At 42.8% G+C, this 21,950-nt stretch overlaps 1 protein-coding gene across 2 annotated transcripts in view; it reads right to left on the reverse strand.

The window, feature by feature from the left end:
* Positions 1-21,950, reverse strand: part of RPAP1 (RNA polymerase II associated protein 1) — a 93,407-nt gene that overhangs the window by 66,215 nt on the left and 5,242 nt on the right. The window contains exons 2-3 of one of the 2 annotated variants that reach the window (XM_060261383.1): positions 18,268-18,501; positions 3,513-3,652 (exon numbers count right to left, since the gene is read on the reverse strand). In XM_060261383.1, coding sequence (XP_060117366.1) covers positions 3,513-3,652; positions 18,268-18,457 — 330 coding nt within the window. In that variant the 5' untranslated portion in view covers positions 18,458-18,501. Of the gene's footprint in view, positions 1-3,512; positions 3,653-18,267; positions 18,528-21,950 lie in introns of those variants that run through there. The other variant, XM_060261382.1, reaches the window with a different exon arrangement.

Here is a 21,950-nt window from a genome sequence, read left to right on the forward strand (position 1 = left end):
GTCCAGATTAAAAAAAGTTCCTATTTCAAGTGTGGAAAAAGTCAGTTTCTGAGCCTCCTGGGTTTTTTTCAGAAGGTGGGGGAGAGTGTGTGAATGCCAGACTGTATGCTGTCCTGTTGCTGTCCTCAACCAAATATCTGGAGGAACATCTCTGCCTTACATCCCCGTGGAAAGATAGCAAATCCTGCAGGGCACGGATGCCTAAATTTAAATGTCTCCTTAACCTCAAAATGGTAGCACCTGATCAAGCTAGTTTGAGTTACTGTTTCAGATATTCTCATGCTATGCTTGACTAACAGAGGCCTACCTATAGAAAAGGCACTTCTGAAAATTATTTTTTAAATTTTTTTAAATTGGATTTATATACCGCCCTCCCCGCCGAAGGCTAAGGGCTGCTTACAACAATAAAAACATTTACAAATACTGAGCATTAACTAATTAAAACCTTAAACAGTATAACAATTAAAACATATTAAAACAATTTGGTGCTAATGGTAAACTGCAATAACTTCAATAAATACCACACATAGCTATAGAGTGACAGCAGTTCTGTGCCTAATAGCAATTGTGTTTGTTGTTTCCAACCACATTGACAGTGCAATCTGATTAAGAGTTACTACAGTCTAACTGCATGGATTTCAGTAGACTCTAGGGTGGCCAGACCGTCCCGGGCGCCCGGGAATGTCCCGGTTCTGGCCCCCTATTCCCGCCTCCCGGGCTGGCTATACCGGGACCATTTAGAGGTCCCGGTTTAGCCAGCCCCGGAGGCGGTGGGCCGCGGGCGCCGGCGGGGAAGGCGGCGAGTGAGGGAGGGAGCGTCCCTGCGCGTGCGCAGGGCCCCTGCACACGCGCAGGGACGCTCCCTCCCTCACTCGCCGCCTTCCCCGCCCGCGCGCGGGGCCCAGCGGCGGTGGCGGAGGCCTCTCCACGGCCTCCGCTGGTCGCTGGAAGCCCTCCAGAGACTCTGGAGGGCCTCCAGCGACCAGCGGAGGCCGCGGAGCGCCGACCAGCGAAGGCCTCTCCGCGGCCTCCGCTGGTCGCTGGAGGCCCTCCAGAGACTCTGGAGGGCCTCCAGCGACCAGCGGAGGCCGCGGAGCAGCCGGCGCTGGTCCCGGAAGGCCCTCCAGAGACTCTGGAGGGCCTTCCGGGACCAGCGCCGACCAGCGAAGGCCTCTCCGCGGCCTCCGCTGGTCGCTGGAGGCCGCGGAGAGGCCGCGCAGCAGCCGGTGCTGGTCCCGGAAGGCCTTCCAGAGACTCTGGAGGGCCTCCAGCAACCAGCGCCGACCCGCGGAGAGGCCAGCGCTGGTCTCTGGAGGTCCTCCAGAGACCAGCGGAGGCCTTCCCCGGCCTCCGCAGCCGCCGCCAGCCTCGCCAGCAGCACCAGCCACCGGGAGGAGAGGCCATCACCTGCCCTGGAAGAAGGTAAGCAGGGAGGGTGGGGGCCGAAAGCGGGGGGGGGGTGCTGGCGGGAGGGGGCGGTCTTCATTCCCTCCCCCCTCCCTTCCTTTCTTCCTTCCTTTCTTCCTTCCATCCCTTCCTTCCCTCCCTCCTCCCTTCCTTCCCTCCCTCCTCCCCTCCTTCCTTCCCTCCCTCCTCCCTTCCTTCCTTCCTTCCTTCCCTCCTCCCTCCCTTCCCTCCCCTCCTTCCTTCCTTCTTCCCTTCCCTCCCTCCTCCCTTCCTTCCCTCCCTCCTCCCTTCCTTTCTTCCTTCCTTTCTTCCTTCCCTCCCTTCCTTCCCTCCCTCCCTCCTTCCTTCCCTCCCTCCCTCCTTATGTTCTTATGTGACACAGAGTGTTGGACTGAATGGGCCACTGGCCTGATCCAACAGGGCTTCTCTTATGTTCTTATGTGACACAGAGTGTTGGACTGGATGGGCCACTGGCCTGATCCAACAGGGCTTCTCTTATGTTCTTATGTGACACAGAGTGTTGGACTGGATGGGCCACTGGCCTGATCCAACAGGGCTTCTCTTATGTTCTTATGTGACGCAGAGTGTTGGACTGGATGGGCCACTGGCCTGATCCAACAGGGCTTCTCTTATGTTCTTATGTGACAATACTGACTTTGGTGGACCCAAGCACTGATTCAGTGTAAGGGAGCTTTGTGTTTGTGACTGGAGTGGACAATACTGACTTTGGTGGACCCAAGCACTGATTCAGTGTAAGGGAGCTTTGTGTTTGTGTCTTCTGGTGCAATTTTGTTCTCAGATCCTGTATTTACTTCATCAGTATATGGGATAAGGCACTTTCTCAACTGTGCTGCATAATGCAGCCTATTTATTTTGTCCTGTTTGCTCTGTTGGCTCTATCTGCGCCACCTTCATCACTTTCGGGGTGTGGATCCCCCAGTGGGGTGGTCTCCCGACTCCCTCCGCCGGCTGTTTCTGATAGCCCTGCGCCCCCTCTTTCATTTGATATGTGTCCCGTGCGGGTGCCACCCTCCCGCCGGGAGATGCCGCAAAATAAGCCCCCTTGAGGCTTATGGCGGCAGGGCTCGGGGGAAGCGAGCTAGACTGCTGTTCTTTTGAGGGGTTATAGAGTGTTTCGAGCCCGTCCCTGTGGCATCGGTCCCATCGTTGTAGGGCCCAGGGGGCCGGCGCAGCGGCACGCTGAAGCAGCCTGTCGGTCACTTCCGGGTTCCTGTCCTGCATCTCGACCTGTGTTATTAGTGACAGGCTGCTTCGGCGGGCCGCTGCGCCGGCCCCCTGGGTCCCACACTATAAGTGTGAATAACAGATGCATGTCCAGGTAAGGTGTACCTAACGATGCATCTGCTGTCCAGGTTTTGCATGGTTTTTAAACTTTATTTACAAAGGGTTTTTAAATTTTTTATGAAGAATTTTAAGACAATACAACGTAAGTACAGTCAAAAAACAAAAAGACAAAATGAAGGAAATTCCTACTGAAGGTGGAAAAAGTTCTCTTAGCAATAAAAGCAATCTGCGGGATGAGCCTGTGCACTCATGGCAAAATGTACGCCATGGAAAGTATGAAGCTACAAAGAAGGTGACGCAGTACAAGTTTCACTCTGAGACACCCCTGCAAATGTTCACATGGGAACAGGTTGCTAACTTAAACCATTTGTAACGGGAAGGCACAAATTTTGAAATTCTGTGCTCATGAACACATACCCAAGCATAAAATACACCTCTTAAACAGGGGTCCCCAACCCCTGGGCTGTGGACCAGTACCGGTCTGTGGCGTGTTTCCAACTGGGCCCCACCCCCCGCGCAGCCTCGCCGCCCATGGCACACCCCCCCACATTTTCAACATTTTAAGGCCGGGGAAGGGGCTGTGAAGTGCCTCTCAGGCTGACCCCCTGAAAAAACCACAGCAGCAGCAGCCAGCAATCTGCTGAAAGAGCAGTACTGCCCTTACCTGAGGTTACACAAAAAGTTCACTGGAAAACCATTGAAATATTTGTTTTTAGGGTGCACAACTCTGTATTCACTATTTCTCAATGGTCTACACAAGATGCTTAATAATCTATTACTGTAACACCAACAGGACATACGATTATTTTGCTCAGGACCGCTGTGATGTGTTGATCACCACGATCCAACTGCTGCTCTGGATCCTCAAAGTGAACATGGGTACTTCTGATCTTGGATTTCTTTGGGGGACCTGGTAGAGTTGAGGGCACATCAGGAAAGTCTAAAAAAAAACAAACAAAAAGGTGCAGACTTAAAAAAAAAACCACATTTATTAGTATTCATTTATGCCCTGCTTTTCTCTACAATTGAGAGTCAGAGTGGCTCACAATGCTCTTCTACTCAATTTCATCATCACAACAACAACCCTGTGAGGTAGGTTTGACTGAAAGGGTGTGAATGGCCCAAGGTCACCCAGCAAGCTTTCATGGCAGGGTGGGGATCTGAGAATCTCCCAGTACCAGCCTGGTACACTTGCCACTACACCACACAGAACATTAGATATCTACAGGTGCTACCCACACGAGTGCTAGTATAATGTAGGGTCTTACAGAATGAGCTATGACCCAGGTATAATGTATTCCAGAATACTCTTCTTATAGTTCATCCACTGTCCTGTAGATACTGAAATAAATATGAGGAAAATGCTGATGAGCCTCTGTTTGTTTCTCATATCACACCAACACTATCATAATTCGCTGGCAGTCAGCAATATGCCTGGACTGAAACAAGGATCAAGCCCCCTATCTAAAAAATCTAAGGCAACTGTAAGTACAGCTAAACTGCTGAATGATTTCCTACAGCCAGATGGATTACAACCCAATCCTAGTGCTGAATTGGAATTTAAACTGCAGCTGCAGTAGATCATATGGCAAAAGAGATCAATCCATGTGACACATGGTCAGATTTGTTATCATACAGTTGCTTGGTCATCTGTATTACTATAGGCACAGTACACTTTTTCTATCACAAAATGTGCAAATTCCAACCATCTCTGGTTGCTGCAGCAAAACCTCCCATAAGGAATTGGATCCTGAGAACTCATTCTGCATGCACTGCTTTCTAGCCACAACAGAGCTTACTTCTTCTTCTGCTAGCACTTCCATTTGCTCAAGGAAGTAAGCTGCCCTGAGGTGGGAGCAAAGTGCATGCACGACACATTGACAGAAGCCAAGTTCTACCAGAATTGTGGCACTGGTACCTTAAAGCACAACACATTTACGGAAGCATAAACTTTTGTGGGATGCAGCTGACTTCACCAAATGCAGAATATTTAACTGCTTTCATGTATTCTGGTCATAGACTATAATAAATTATTTGATTTGATGACTGCTTTGTTTATTGTGTCTAAAATGTCAAAAACAGATTATGGAAAGTTTCCAAACACCTTAAATAAGAAAGAATGGCTGTCAGAGGTTTGAGAGATTGTTATAATGCAGAAAATGACTCATCAGCAGAGGGTACCTCAACAGCCTTCAATGAAAAATAACTTTTTGGAAATGTAGCACCTACTCATCATATATTTAAAGAATAATCTTTCTAACTTCAAGTACTGCTGCTCTCTACATAAGCCAACTTGCCAGGAAACCTCAGCCACATACATGGAATGCAAAGGTGAGGCCGATGGCAACCAGAGACGGAGCTTTTGAAGCAGAGAAATAATGAGGTCCACACAGACTTACTGGTTTGAAGCGAGGTTTACTTTATGGTACCATAAGCAGAACTCAGTCGGGAATGGGCCCCCAAAATGACTGAGTTACACTCATTCTACATACAGTTTTATTCACACAGAAAACAAGCAGGCAGGCACACAGGCTTATCTGATTTCAAAGGGTCCCGCCTCCACTAAATTCCACCTGGTAAAATTCCATGACGAAGTTTCTATATACAGCAAGTCGCCTGTAGGAGGCTGTTCCCTTATCTAATCTTACAGCTGGAGCTCACACCCACTGGGCGGTAAAGTCAGTTTCTAATGGCAGTTTTACAATAGACCCCTTTGTTTGAAGACAAAGCATATTTTTACGCAATATGACTATTATTATTATTGGGGGTATTAATTAATTATCCAGAGGCTCTTCTTCATTCCCCCCTTTCAGTCTTCTGAAAACTTATTTAGTCTGAAGGAGACTGACCATCATCATCACTAAACAAATTAATTCTGTATGACCACTCAAGAAGGGCAGCTAGGTGACAATTTGGTTTCAACATTCCCAGGAAAGACTGAGATGACACTACAATGGGGTAACGAAATAGTATATTGACAGTGATGGGGTAAAGATGGGTCACGGGAAGAGAGACAGTGATGGGATTATCCATGCATACTGGCACATCCCAGTATTTTTCCCATCTAAACATGTGGGGGGGGGGGTGGGAAGGTCACTCAGAGGCATGCCTTAGCTATGCAGCCCAGCCTTCCAATATGGAGTTTTCCTGGTCTCCATCATGGGGCCTTTCTGGGCACACAGGCTAGCTTGAGAGGGGGCCCCCATGTCTTTTAAGGCTACCCTCTTTATTTGGCAGCAATCTAGTATCAATCCCCCCCTTTGGCACCACCCAATCCTTGGAGGGTGTGTCACACATTTCATGATGAGCTGCCGTTCAGACTTCAAACAACCAGGGTTGAAAAAAAGTTGGGACAAAGGGGAAGGGCTTAGGAATGTCAACTACCAAAAAATAGGCTATACATGCATTAAAAAAATTTTAAAAGCAATCCAATCGGGGAAAAGGGGACTATGTGTCTTGGTACTGAGGACTAACTACCACTGAAATCTGGGATGATCTTGAGGAGGTGGTAGAGGAAAGAGGAGGCTAGAGATACATTTCCATTCATAGTATATGTATTGAATAATTACATATGTCCAGTCTAAATATGTGAACATAAATCTTAGAAGGTTCCTAGGGAACTTATTTCTTTATCAATAAAAGCCGATTTTGTGCCGCTGTTTTGAAAACAGGCCGGACTTTCTGTGCTGTCAAATTAATGCGGCACTGATCCGCAGCAAGTCGGAATGACCCTGGATGACGCTCGATTGCCAGATGTGGATGTCTGAACGAACACATTTAATCCGTCAGCGAGACGGAGCTGTGTCGCCACTAATGTTACGTCTGGCTGCACCCCAAGAGTTTTCAGGAATTCTGCCTAGTGAATTACCAACAAATCTAGAGAAGGTATTTCTATGGGAAACTCAACACTGAGAATAACTGGGTCACTGGTAAAACAAAGTATTAGTTTCTCAAGACTTAAGAGAGAAGATGCACAGTGAGAGGGTAGCTTTACTGAAGGAAGGGTACAGATGTTCTTCTATAACACATGCTATAACTTCAAATGAAAAGAAGTCTTGTAGGAACCAAAATTTGTGAGGTAGAATTTTAAAACACTGTTCTTTTCAGAAAATAAAAATTCAGTACAAACAACAAAAGGAATTTTCAGATTTAAATGAATGAAAAATTGGGAAGCAGTTCAAAGTAAGATAGAAAACTGTGTTAGATGTAACACCCGAAGACCACATGTTCCTGGTATGAGATGTACTTAACAAAAATCGCAAGAGAAATAAAATTTCCAAAAGGTTTGATACTGTATTGCTTTAGCAAAAAAAGATGTTCCATGTAAACCCAAAATTGCAAATATAAACTTTTAACCCATTGTTTCAGATTAAAAAAAATTAACAAAAGATCTTCTATTAGGTGCACCATTTCTTTAAAACAAAGGCGATCACAAGCTGAATATCTTAAAAGTGTTCACATTAAAATTAAAGCTACAAAATCTAAGTACAAGGGAAACTGATAATAGCCACTAGAAAAATATTTTCAGACTTAAAAAGTAAAGCAAAAAAAAAAAATCACAGGAAAAGCTTCTAATCTAGGAGAACTCTTAGCCTCAAGGCAGTTTACAGGCAGGGCCTTTTCTCTAGCAGAGAAGGATTAACTGTAAGTGGAACTTTGGGGTGCCAGCTCTAGGCTGGAGATTTCTGAATATTTGAATTAAATTTGAAAATTACAAGATGTGCAGTCCATTTTCTTGGACACTTTCTCTCCCAGAGGCATTGGCCTTAATGTTCTGGGCATTACATTATATTTTTGGGAGTGATCTCCAGGTTCCACCTGGAGACTGGCACCCTTGCAAAACAAAGTAGTATTTTGAGCAAGCCAAGGAGCTTTTAAACTGGCTTGCTTCTGTCAACGTATGCACATCTTTCCTCCAGGCATCTTTCTGGCTGGGAGTGGTCTTCTAAAACTACTCATTTTGTTTGTGGAGACATTCTTGCAAAATTTCAAAAGTTTGAATTTGTATCTCTAGACCCAAATCAGGAGATGAGAATTCAGAAAAAAATCTCAATTGTGCCTTCCCCCTAAGATACCTTGGGGCATATATATAAAAGATCCTTCTCTCTCTAAGGCTGGAAGAGAGAAAATTGGTTTAACAAAAAATAGAAAGAGACGATGATAAACCTTGCTGGGCAGTTAATCCCAGTATTCTCTTATCTGATCTTGATAAATTTTCCAGGATAGTTTTTTTTCCAGGTTAAGCAATTTTTAAACACAAGATGAGGAAGGTGATAAGATATCTGCCTGGTGGGGAGCTCAGAGTTTACACTTCTTATTTCTATTATTAAGACTAAATTTGGCTAAGTGTCTTTTCTTTCCTAAAACAGCCAAAGAGGGTCTGCAAAAGTTTTCCTAGGCAAAATCCAGTGAAAGATGCTAGGACAAAAGTTCTTTGCAAAAGAGAAAAAATGTTGACAATTTACTTCTCTTAAGGAGACTGGATTAGCTTTGTATCAGAGACAGGATTTTCTTTCTGCTTATCAGAGGAGAAAATTCAAGCTCTGGGTGTTTCCTTATTTGCACGTGAAAAAGGTGATACCTGGAGTTTTCCATCAACTTAGTCACATAATTAAGATTTTCAAATGACCAAATTTCTTCTTCCCTGGCTAGTTATCACTCTGATTTATAAAAGAAGATGGGCCTCATTCTCTAAAGACACCTGGTTGCTTGTGCTTTAAGAGGAGAGACTTGAGGTGAAAATTTTCTTTCCTTCTTAATGTCTCAGGGCACTGCATTCTCAAAAAAAATATATTATTCCTTTTGCCTTTTCTGGTTTTGTTAAAGATTTCAGATTGACTAAGGAGAAGAGGATTAGCATTCCTTCCCTAATGGGGGAAGGGCAGGTGGACTGCAAATTTGCAATCTTTAACTTCTCTAGGCCAGGCTCCAATTTGGGCTGATCTTAGGCACTCTCTGTATATGCTCAGAGGTCTTTCCTTGAGCCTGAAATGTAAAGAACTGAAGTAGTAAATATTTAACAAAACTAGTTTAATCTCTCTTTCTCAGAGGTATTTGGTTCTGGCATTTTAAAAGTGAAAATAAAGGTACAACTCTCTGAATCTCTCTCTCAATCATGGCAATAAATTGTATTTGTTTAGTTTGAATTCTGGCTGCATTTTAAAAGGGCTGAACCTAAGTTCTTTTGGGCTAACTGTAATGCAGTAGCCATGCACCAACTGAATTTTAGTGCTGAGATAGCTGAATAGCCTTAATTGGCTACACCACGAGGGTCTGGGAGGCATAAAAATCACATCATGAATGTATTTCTTTGCCTAGCCTAACCGAGACTAGAGCCTATTATACTGAACAGCCTCCTGACGTGATTCCATTCAGGGAAACCCTTGGATTCCATCTGGACATTTGGACTCTGTATGATAATAACTAGCTCTCTGAATTTATACCCAATTAGCTAGTTATATTGAACAACATTGTTATTTTGTATGGTTCACTAAAACCAATGTTTTCATGCCTATTTTGTAAAAAAAAAAATTAAGTTTATTTTTGTGGTTATTTGCTTTCAGGGCCACCACAATCCGAGCCAAACTTACCCACTAGCTTTTGGAAGTGCCTACTACCAATTTGTGAAAACTGACTTGGGGAACCCCTTGCTGCAGTGGTGTGGCTTGGCTTTCTCTAGAGTATTCCTAATAGGCAGAGGCTTGACTGGGGGCCTCTGTGCTAAAGGATTTATCCAGTCTGGTGGCAACCTACTTTCCTGGTGTTTCTGGGGGAAATACCAGACTTTGGCCTTTGTTGGACTTTCAGTTGGCAAGTCTGCTGACCCACCTCGGCCACACAGGTGGCAGACTTCGTCACACTAACAGAGACCTGATCTTTTGGGCAAGGCCACATTCTCTGCAGTTAGTTTTATTTCTTGAATGGGGTTGCCATATCCAGATAGGACAGATTGCTAGAGATCTAGAATGGAAGTCTAAAGAAAGATGAGATCCCGTGTTCTGGGCTACGTTGCCTTGATCTCAGCAGGGTCCACGGGTTCTCCTGCCTGTGGCCCCTCTGAATCAGGCGGGTGGAGGGGTGCCACGGATGTTACACCCCCAAAGAGGCCCTGAAGGGGTCTCCTTTCGGCATAGTGCTTTTACAGCAAGACAGAGGCGCAACGGCAATTGTTCCTGTTCTCTCTCTATGCCCCGAAGATCCCCCCACCCTCATGATCGCCATTACAGCAGCAAGAGGTGAACGCCCAATCGCTTACTTCTCTTCAATAAGCTTTTGATCTATCGCTTCTCTACCTCAAGCATGACAATTCTACGTGGCAAGTAAGTGTGCTTTCAATGCCAATGGCTAATGTGTCATTTTACATTTCAATAAATGGGCAGTTCAAAGGAAGGGAAAGAGGTCGATATCTCCAATTTCCCTGTGAATGAGGTCTTGAAAAGCTAAAGAACATCTTTAAGTACTGGAAATAATTTGAATTAACCTGAATATGGATACTTGTTAAAGAGACTATTAATCAGCTGCAATACAGTCTGAACAAAATGAGATACTTGCTAGAGGGATTTCTCATTGTCATCTGATTGAAATTAACATGCTAACATGCAAAATTCCAGTTGGAGGAGATTGGGAAGGACGGACTATCTGGGACTCTGAGCTACTTTTCAACTTGGATTAATGGACTGAGTTTGCTGACAGAGAAAAATGGCTTTGCTAAGTGAAATCTTCCACAAAAACGATATTTTAAGCAATTTGAATTCTCTGAAGCAGGATCTTGGTTTATTGACAGAGATGGTTAAGGAACAAATGGGAGCTTTTGTGCTGAAAGCTAGCAAAATCTCAAATCTACATGAGCAGAGTGCTAAAGAGAACCCGGTGACATCTGTGGAATTGAAATGGGAGAGTGACTCGTTGGGAAATGAACAAAAGAAAATCAAAATGGAACCCTATGGGGCAGTTAAAAGAAGACCGGAAATGGAGATTGACTGAAGTTATGTCGAGAGCAACAAAGGCTATGGAATTTTCCCACTTTCTTCGAGAGGGAGAAGGAGTAAGAAGGTGCATTTTAACCAGAAAATCATGATGTGGAAATCCTTCAGAAAGAAGAGCTTCCTGAACTAGATCTCTCTCTGTGGTAGTTGGATTTAGACTTTGCAAGAAAATCTGATATGTGATATTAGAAGGCTAAGTGAGATTTTTTTTCCTTTTTAGATATAATAAGTTGTCTTGTCTAGAATAATATGGACATAAAAGCTAAAGGACTAAAAAGTTTTGTAAAGAATTTTATGTAATAGTTAACCTAGATCATCTTCTAAGAAGGCAGACAGCATAATTATTTGGTAAATTGGTAAACTTGTCTTTAACAGATAATGATATTAGCTTTTTATGTTTGCTATCGATATGGATAATCCTACAAATTAGTCTGTAATTGTTAAGAAGGTAGACATAATTATTTTGTAAATTAGTAGATCTCCTTCTAATATGTTTGAAGAAATTGTCTATAATAAGATAAATTATTGTGCTCTATTTCTAGCCTGTTAAGGATAAAGATATTGGTTTCAGACTGTATTAAGGAGAGAGAAGGTGCATTTTAGTTATAAATCAGGAGATAGATTTCTTTTTAGCAAGAAAGGTCTCTTGAAATGTCTCTATCTTTGTGGGTAGTTGGGTATGGAACTCTCAATAAGAACAGATATGTGACTTTTATTTTTGGGTTATATTAAGTTGTTTTTTTCTAGACCAATAGGGATATAAGAGTTGGATTAATTGTTAAAAAGGCAGACAGCAGTTATTTTGTAATCTGGCAGATTTGCTTTTAATACGCTCCCTTGGAGAAACTGTTTATATTGAGATAGACCAAATACTATGTTATATTTTTTTTTTAGTTTCATAAGGATAAAGATATGAGTTTTATGTGTTTATGTTAATGAGGCTATTGTTAAACTAACAAACTAGTCTGTGTTTTCAACATGGTTAAGCTAAATCAGCCAGTTCCGTGTTGAGATTGCTCGGACTTTTTTATACTTATCCGTGTTGAAGAAGAATCGTTTAGACTTGTATTGCAAGTAATAGTTCAGTAAAAATGTTTTATAACGAAAGGTAAAGATGGTAAAATACATAGAGAACTCTATACTTGCAGGTAGAACGAATTGGGTATTTTATTTGGAGGCAGATTTATAACTGATATATTTGTACTTTTCTCTTTTTCTGCTTTTTCCATTCTGTATATGCCCTTCCCCCCTTTTATGTATCTATGCTTATGCGTCTTCTTTTTGTAGTTAAAATCAATAAAAATTATAAAAATCAGAAAGATGAGATCCCAAGGGAACCAGGCTCTGAGCTCTCACTCATACCAAACTTCCATTACTCTGCAGAGAAAACTGAATCTGCAGCTTGGAACTTTGTGCTGTGATTCCAGGAGATCTCCAGGCCTCACCCTTGAGAACTGGCTTCATTTAATTTTATTCCAAATCACTGCTTTTCTGTTTCTTTATTTTGTTAAGGGGAGAGAGGTCTTTGTTGCCTTACAAAGCCAGGTTTCTCTATTCTAAGAGACATTCAAATTTAAAAGTTAGATTTTTCTTGAGGGGGAGGGGAGGTTTAGGGACAAAGGAGCCTTGCCTGCCCATGTGGAACTACCATTCTCTGACATTCCCCAGAAATCTGGCTTTTAAGTTCCCCGTGGCACCAGACATTTAGACAAGACACTTCTAGGGAAAACAGAAAACAGGAGCTGCCAGTAAGGGGTCTGGCAGCCAGGGAGCCCTGGGGGTTTTCACTCCCTCTCTCTCATGACCCAGTGAGGTCAGCCTACTGGGAACTACCACAGAAATCCTTCCAGATCCTAGCTTCTGTGCTTCAGATCCAAAGCGGAGCCTAATAGACAGAGCTTAAGGGGTGATCAGACCCTTCTCTCCTAAGGAGAGGTAATCAGAATTCCCAGACAGTTCATACTCACAATCCTGAAGATCTTCCGATTCCCTGGACACGTCGGTTCAACCAGGTGCAGGATCTTGGATTGGCAAACCGGACACCTTCTCCCACCGGGGCAGAGAGAGCCGGACTCGATCAAAAATGTGACTGTGGCGCCTAGTCCGGTCTTCCCGCCACGAGGGTGGAAGGTGGATGGCTATACAACCAACCAAGGGGAAGGAAATATCCTAAACCCATTCATTTCCTGGCCAATGCACCAAAATTAAGCAGAGAAATAACGAGGTCCACACAGACTTACTGGTGTGAAGCGAGGTTAACTTTATGGTACCATAAGCAGAACCCAGTTGGGAATGGGTGCCCAAAATGACTGAGTTACAATCATTCTACATACAGACAGTTTTATTCACACAGAAAACAAGCAGGTAGGTACATAGGCTTATCTGATTTCAAAAGGTCCCGCCTTACAGAACTCCTTCTAGTAAAATTTCCATGACAAAGTTTCCTTACTTATCTATATACAGCAAGTCGCCTGTAGGAGGCTGTTCCCTTATCTAATCTTACAGCTGGAGCTCACACCCGCTGGGCGGTAAAGTCAGTTTCTAATGGCAGTTTTACAATAGACCCCTTTGTTTGAAGACAAAGCATATTTTTACTCAATACGACAAATATTATTATTGGGGGTATTAATTAATTATTCAGGGGCTTTCCTTCACTTTTTCATTAGCCTTTGGAGGCCTTCCCCCTTCAGGCTCACCTGGGACCTACCCTGTTCCCTTTTTACTTAGGCTTTTAACCCAGAGTTTAACTTTTAGCTGTTTTATGGTATGTTTTATGTTATCAGTATTTTAGGCTACTCAATGTTTTCTTTATGCTGTTTTTATGCCCTGGCTTCTTTTCAGTGGCTTCAGTTTGTTTTTAGTGGCTTGTTTTTAAAAGCTTTGTTTTAACAGTTTTATCCTTTCAATTGTGAGCTGCCTTGAGCTAGTGTTTGGAAATACAGCATATGTATTTTCCAAATAAACAAATAAATATATTTGTGAGGTGGTAGAGACCAGAGGGGATGCTTCAAGACTACAGAATGCTCCCCTAGGTTAGGAACACCCTGTAAACAGCAAAGAGGAGGGGACAGATCCTTGCTATTCCAGCTTTTGTTGCAGGGAACTTTTTTTTATGCAAAGGAAAATTCAAAGTTGAACACTAAAGTGCCCCAGGTTATTCTACCACATGGTCTCTCCTACCACCCTCCCTAATGCCGCATGTGTGAACCAAGGCTAATAAGCTCTGCTGGCAGTGTCTTCTATCTGCTTGGTGCGGGCCAGAATCACAAGAGCCTATAGGCAAGACCTTCAATCCTAAGCCTAGCTTGCCCAGGAGAAATATAGAACACACCAGAACTGTTGTCAATCAAAACTGTTTTCTTTCTCAAGGTGTCTTCTGATTAATGATGTCTTTTTTTCTACTGGGAATCCTGGACTTTTGACTTGTTTTTACCAGATCTTTGTTTTTAATACTGTTACATCACCGGAACTTCAGAAAAGGCAGGTAAACATTTTTAGAACGAAAATGAATTAAACTTACAACTACCAACATATAAAACAGAAATATAAATTTATAACCACTATAAGCGTCTCAAAAGGTATACAGTGAACTTCAGAGTTTAGAAGTCTTTGACATCTTGTACCTCTAGATTATAATGTCTGATTCGATATTTTTTTCAAACAATACCCCTTCTTTAACATCTATAAATGTAGGCATTTTAAAAAGCGAAGAACAAAAGGCTCGGTAAAAATAAAATAGGTAAGAGCTAACTGAGAGTTGAAACCCACATTTTCTCACGGCCTTTCAAAGTCAGGATCCATGCTGGGAACAATAGAGGATACTTAGCAGGAATCAGCTTGAACAGCTGGAGAGAGAAACAAATCTAAAGCTTTGACAGCAACTGACACAAACACACAGAAGGTGATCAGAAAAAGAATTCAAGTTGTTATGACTCCAGGAGGTACAGAAAACTCTAAACTTTTGTCAGTAACTGAATCCTTGGCAAATCCTCTGTTCATAGTAATTAAGAAACTATTTCAATTAAGCATCCTCAAAAGTCATCGGATATTAACTGAGTTCACATACCTTCTAATGGTTGATTGCAACATGTGCCGAATGTCTTGCATTTTTGTAAGATATGCTGAACATGAGTCAACAGTGTGATGCGGTGGCTAAAAAGGCAAATGCAATTTTGGGCTGTATCAACAGAAGTATAGTGTCCAGATCACATGATGTGATGGTATCACTTTACTCTGCTCTGATAAAACCTCACCTGGAGAATTGTGTTCAGTTTTGGGCATCACATTTTAAGAAGGATATAGACAATCTGGAATGGGTCCAGAGGAGGGCGACAAAGATAGTGAGGGGTCTGGAGACCAAGTCCTATGAGGAAAGGCTGAAGGAACTGGGGATGTTTAGCCTGGAGAGGAGGCGGCTGAGAGGTGATATGATCGCCATCAAGTACTTGAAGGGCTGTCATATAGAGGATGGTGTGGAATTGTTTTCTGTGGCTCCAGAAGGTAGGACCAGAACCAATGGGTTGAAATTAAATCAGAAGAGTTTCCGGCTCAACGTCAGGAAGAACTTCTTGACTGTTAGAGCGATTCCTCAGTATAACAGGCTTCCTCAGGAAATGGTGGGCTCTCCTTCCTTGGGAGGTTTTTAAACAGAGGCTAGATGGCAATCTGACAGCAATGAAGATCCTGTAAATTTAGGGGGAGGTGTTTGTGAGTTTCCTGCATTGTGCAGGGGATTGGACTAGATAACCCTAGAGGTCCCTTCCAACTCTATTATTCTATGAAAATGTTTTGCACTTCATTAACAATGTAAGGATTTGGAAGGCATCCTCCCCACTCCGCCACACGTAAGAGGCCCAGGAAGCTAATGTGCTTTCTTTATGAAATACAGAGCACATAGAGAGAAAGCTGCCTCCCTCTCTACAGAATTCATATGGTCACTTACTGGAAGTAAATTCAGACTGAACAAAACACAACATACAATTACCCTATGGAATGCATTACTTCAAGATGTGATGGCCACTAGCTTAGATGGATTTAAAAGAGGATTAGGGAAATTCATAGAGAATATGTCTTTCTAGGGATGTTAGCCCCAAAAAGCAAAATTAAATGGCCAGACTCAGAGGCAACATCTACACAGCAACTCAAGGGCAGGGAAGGGGAAAAAGAGTGATCTGTTGTCTTTATGATCAACTTCTGGGCTTCCTCTGCTGCTGGAGTTTTTCGACTTTTGATTTCATACAGCAGGACTGGTCTTACGATCTACCATCTATGTCTTGTCCTACTTTTGTGCATGCAGAAGAGGTAAAGTAAAAGAACATAAAGAACAATGCATTCATTTATTTACTTCATTTATACCTCATCTTTGTCCCCAATGGGAATCCAAAACAGTTTACAGCATTCTGTTCTCCTTCAATTTTATCCGTACAACACTCCCTTTGAGGTAAAATAGACTGAGAGTGTGCAACTGGCCAAAGGTTACCCCAGCAAACTTTTGTAGCAGTCTAGGGATTCAAACCTGTGTCTCCCAGATCTAGCCTGACACTGTAATCAATACACTATGTTGGCTCTCAGACCAGTATATATCTCTGTCTGTCTCAATATCACAGCACAGTGAGGGAATGCTCCTGTGGACACCATTAAAACAGGGTTTCTTAACCTGAGATCCAAAGACCCATTTTTGTCAGGACAGAGGGGAGGCCTTTTCTTACCCATCTGAATAAAGCAAAAATGAAGTCCCCTGGATGAAGATAGGGACTTTTAGCTTCAGGGGAAATTGACAGAATTGGCTTCCCTTCACTCAAAGTGTGGAAGCACTTACAGCTGCCTCCATCCGCAGTCACCTTGTTTTCAGATCACCTCAGAGCCCCATGCAGAAATGTGCTGATGCATCTCTCAGATCAAATAGCTAAATCCTAGGAACTCTAATTGGCTGACTGCTACTAAGGGGATACAGTCCTGACATAGTCATCATAGTTATTTCAGGTGTAAAATTAAACTGGTGTTCATTCGATTTTCCAATCAAAAGACTTTCACTATAGAAACAGAGACATGACATTCTGTATCCAATAATAGCCCAGTTTTCAACTGAGTACATGAAGGTCAAGTTTATTATTTTATGCATTTACAGAGTTCATACCCTGTCTTTCTGCTCTCATAAGGGCCATCTAGGTGACTAACAGATTAAAAACATAAATAAAAACATGCCTTACGAACTATTAAAACCAAGCAAAAAACACATCATTAAAACAATTAAAGCCAAGCTAAAAACACATACAAAACATAAAAACAGCAACTAAAGCAAAGGGCAGGAAGGAGAGATCAAAGAAGGAGTGCTAGACAAAGCAAAAAAGACTTCAGCCATTAGCAAAAAACAATCACAGAAGGGGACAGGTGAATCTCTCTGGGAAAGTAGGGTCCAGAATTGGTGCCATGAACAAGAAGGCTCTCTGCTGTGCAGCAACTCACCTAATCTCAGAAGGCAGGGGCATCGAAAGATGACCACAGTGGTCAGGCATGTTCATAAGGAAGTAGGTAGTCCTTCATGGATGTTAGTCCAAAACTGTACAAAGCAAGGGTGGCTAAACTGTGGCTCCGGAGCCACATATGGCTCTTTCACACACATTGTGTGGTTCTCAAAGCCCTCACTGCCCCATCGGCTGGCATGGCATGAAGAATGCATTTCTCTCTTTAAATCACTTCTCCAAGCCAGCCAGTGCATTTAAAGTTGCTTTCTTTCCATCTCTCCCTCAACTGCTTTTTTTTCCTTCCTTCCTTCCTTCCTTCCTTCCTTCCTTCCTTCCTTCCTTCCTTCCTTCCTTCCTTCCTTCCTTCCTTCCTTCCTTCCTCCCTCCCTCCCTCCCTTCTGCAGCTCTCAAACATCTGACGTTCATGTCTTGTGGCTCTCAAACATCTGACATTTATTTCTCTGTGGCTCTTACGTTAAGCAAGTTTGATCACCCCTGTTATAGGGCTTTGAAGATCGACCCTGAATTATGGTCAGAAACAAACTGGAAGCCTGTGTAGATTAAAGTGATATGGTGCCTACAAACCACTCCAGTCAACATCTTGGCTGCAGCATTCTGTATCAACTGAAGTTTCCAAAAACTACCCAATAAAGAAGTTTCTTGCTGTCTTTGGTAAACTCCCTTCTGCCAATCGAGTGGTGAGACTGATTTAAACTTGGTGCACGGCCTTTTGGGTTTGGCCCTATGGTCTTCTGTCCTTTGACACCTGACCTGGTTGGTTACGTACAGACAATGCTTAAACATTTCACTTAAATTTACTTTTAAGGAGCTGCTGATTGTTCTCGCTGTATTGGTAGGAGAACATGAGAAGTCTCAAACCTCTACTGGAAAGTACAGCTAGCAGCAGTCAAGTCTATGGTAGTTGCGGTCACTGAAGGAGGCTTGGGGGGCTGTGATTTTAAATTAAAAATGAGGTCACTCGAGTGCTAACACTTGACAACCACTGCATTAACATGTGGCAACTTATAAGAACACAGAGTGTTTTCTCTTAAAGAATGCACTGATAGAATATCTATATAGCATAAAGAAATCTGAAATAGACTTACCATCTAGTGACACCACATCTCTGTCATGCTGCAGTGGAAGTCTCTCCTCAACTCCACTTCCCCCATCCCCTCTTCTCTTATCTGCCTTCTTTACAACCTTCACTGCTGGAGAAGCCTTTGATGCCAGGAACTGATTCTGAAATGTCAACAAATCTTCTTCGGACTCCCCAGGCTTTGGCCTTGGCAACATCTTTCTCTTTTGTTCTCAGAGCCTTCCACTGGAGAATCTGTGGGCTACCTGATGTAGATCCAGAGAAACGAAATGAAAACAGACAACAGGCCCTGACTTGGGGAAACAAACTTTGGAGGAATCCTTATTTTTATATTCCCAGCTTTCACAGAACTTGGGAGTATCCTAAAAGCCAAGAAATCTATTAATACCCAGAACAAGAGTGGCACTGAACAGCCATCCACCAGCATTTCCTCCTAGAAAAAGTGCCCTCCTACACTAAGCATTACTAACCAAAACAATATGCAGAATTGGTGAACATATTCCTCAAAGACAATGGGTATATTGTGCTGCCAAAAGTGGGGTGGTGAGTTCTTGTTGGTGGGTTTGCTATTTTAAGAAGGAGACAGAACATTCCCTCTGTGATCCCCATGCCTTTGAATTGGCTGCTGCACATACAGCTTACCTGAAGGGCTTCTTTCCTTTCTTCTATGCTTTCCTTTCTTCTATACTTCACAACACCAGCATTTCCCACCAGCTTATTTACGGGACTGTCTCAGCAGGGGTAGCAGTAAGCACATTTCCACTAACTAGTCCATTTTTGATGTGCATAAGCAGCATTACAGGACTTCAAAAGCAAAGCATTCGATACCCTAGAGAAATGGATTTCAAAGACCACCAGGGGGCCAAATTAAACAAACTGACCACTTGCAATCAAAACTGTTTTCTAATTTCCTAATGGTTGCCTGTGTCCTGCCTTCTTTTGGAAAATCTTAACAGTGCAAGCAGGCAAAAGTAACTTATGCATTTCTTATCATTTATGGAATTTGGAGGTCCTTTGTTTAAAAGGTATGATTAATTCCAAAACTTCTAACAAAGCAGATCTTTCCTCTACTAAAGTAATAAATGACAAACTGGAACACCACAGTACAAGCACCTGATATCTGCAGCATCTCTCATTCTGGTAACTCATTTAAAAGTGAAAGAATGCAACATTTTTCATCCAGAAGGAACATCATAAGATAGCTTGGCAGGATGCAACCCGGAAGAAAGTAGATCTTACTGCATCTTTAAGGCAGACTTCAACCCATACATTCCAAGAAACAGTGTGTGAGAGAGCCATCCTGCAATGGTCAGTCCCATGCTGAATAATTATTTTTTTTTATCGTACCATGTCTCCAATGGTAACCTCTAGTCATATTATTTTTATTTATTATTTCATTATTTATATCTTTGCTTCTCTCTCCAGTGGGGACCCATAGCGATTTTCTCCCCTAATCTCCTGTGAGGTATGTTATGGTGAGAAACAGTGACTGACCCAAGGAAACTTCATACAAATTCAAATCTAAGACTCTCTAGTCCAAACCGGGTTGCCCAGTTTGATACATTTTCTCAACATCAATTGGCAATGAGGTACTTTCTATCTACAGAAGTTCCTAAAATGTTGTGAAGCTAGAACATAAGATAACTGCTTCAACACTGTTCCAGTAACGCTGCATTTTATCATGCATATGAGGAGAGCACGCTACACAGGATCTAATCCTGATGTGCACTATTACATTTTGAAAGCAGTAATTGCATACCTTTTTCAGTCTTGCTAAATACCAAAATCCAGGTGGAACATTTCCCCACTCAGTATTCCCATCCATTCAGTTCATACTGCACACATGCAAAGACTGCATCCCATACTTGCATCCTAAAGGGTTAGACACAATTTTTGTCACAACCCTCTCTCAAAAATACAACTTGAGTGACTGAGCCAAAGGTAAAATATGACATTCACAGTATCCTGAATTACAAATCATAGTGGTAGGAACTTCTCTGCTTCTGCTGCTTTCTCACTTCTAAAACGGCAGCCCCAGCTTGAGTTTCTTCTTTCCAGAAGTTACACATTTTTAGTCTCACTTGCTTATCGCTCTGACATTACTATGTAGATGAGAGTAGCAATATTCATTTCCTCCAAACCAACATACCAATTGGTTCTGCACCCTTGGCACTTTCCATACAGCCAAGAGAATCCCATTCAAACTTGCTGCACAGCAGCACAGAATGATCACAGGTGGTCACAGCTCTGCTTCAAAGTAGTCACTGGAATCCTATACACTAATAGCCAATTTATTACCATTCTGCATGGCCTGTAAAACAGAGCTGATCCACCAGACCTGTGGCTGAGGCAGCAGGGAGCAGGCGTCCAATAAAAACTCAGCCTCCCCTGCTGAAGGAAGTTTCCACCTCTACAAGGCCCAAACTGTAGGAGCCCAATGATGCCATCTTTAAAATTATGTATATAAGATAAATACTGTGACCTGTTTTAATCTCTGCTGTCTTAAACAGTTTTAATTATTCTGTAATATTGTATTTAATATCATTTTGGAATCTACATTGTGATCCACCCTGAGCCCATTTGCTAAAATAAAGTCAACAAAAATGAAGATACTTAAACCTAGTGACTTTAGCTGTGAACAGAAAACACAAACAATTCTGAAATCTAAACAAACACATGAGGGAAGGTAGGAAAAAACCATAATGATAAAAAGACCACCTGCAGCTTTAAGAAATTAAAGCCTTCAGTGGCAGTCTGCCATGAAAGCTCACTAGGGTGAAGTTGTGCCAGTCACATACTTTCAGTCTAACCTACCTCACAGGGTTGTTGGGAGTATAACAAGGAGAGGAGAATGAGGTAAGCTGCTTTAGTCCCCAAAGTGCAGAAAGGTGGGGTATTAAATAAATAATATAGCTGAGGATGGAAGGAAGATAAAAGGTAGGTTGGAAAATAGCTAAGAAAAAATGAGGCAAAAAAGAAAAAAAGAAAAAATGAGGCAGGGAGAAGGGAGAGGATATGAGGGCTGTTAGGTGGAGGGAAAGGGGAAACAATGTGGGGTGGGGGATACATGGGAAAATGATACGCCACCACACAAGTCCTTGAGGGTTCCCTACCATGCAAGTGGGCCTGGCTTGTGAGCCAGCACCACACAACCGGGCCATATTTTTCCTAGGTGGAGATGGCGGGCGGGAGGGGCTGAAAACAGAAGGGCAGATAAAGGTAAGTTGGCTGTTTTGTGGGAAGGAGAAAAGGAAGCAGGAAAAGGGGGGAGGCTATGGGGTCTTTCATGGAAGACTAAGGGAAATAGTGGTGAAGGGGGAAATTAGATCTCCCTCTGCAAGTCTGTGTGAGTTCCTTCTTCTTCTTCTCATCTATTTCTCTATCTACAGAATCACAGAATCACAAAGTTGGAAGGGACCTCCAGGGTAATGCAGTCCAACCCCCTCCACAACACAGGAATTCACAAGCACCTCCCCCCCACACACACCCTAACTGACCCCTGCCCCATGCCCAGAAGATTGCAAAAAACATCCAGGATTCCTAGCCAAGCTGACTTGGAGAAAAATTGCTGACTGACCTCAAAGTGGTGATCAGCATTTTTCTGAGCATGTAAGAAAGGTCTATGAGAACTTTGCACTGATGCAATGCAACCCCGCCTGCTCTCCCTATCATGGTCTGCCTAAGTTCAAA

This window comes from Heteronotia binoei, chromosome 21 (genome assembly GCF_032191835.1).
Source record: "Heteronotia binoei isolate CCM8104 ecotype False Entrance Well chromosome 21, APGP_CSIRO_Hbin_v1, whole genome shotgun sequence".
In the NCBI taxonomy this organism is placed as follows: Eukaryota; Metazoa; Chordata; class Lepidosauria; order Squamata; family Gekkonidae; genus Heteronotia; species Heteronotia binoei.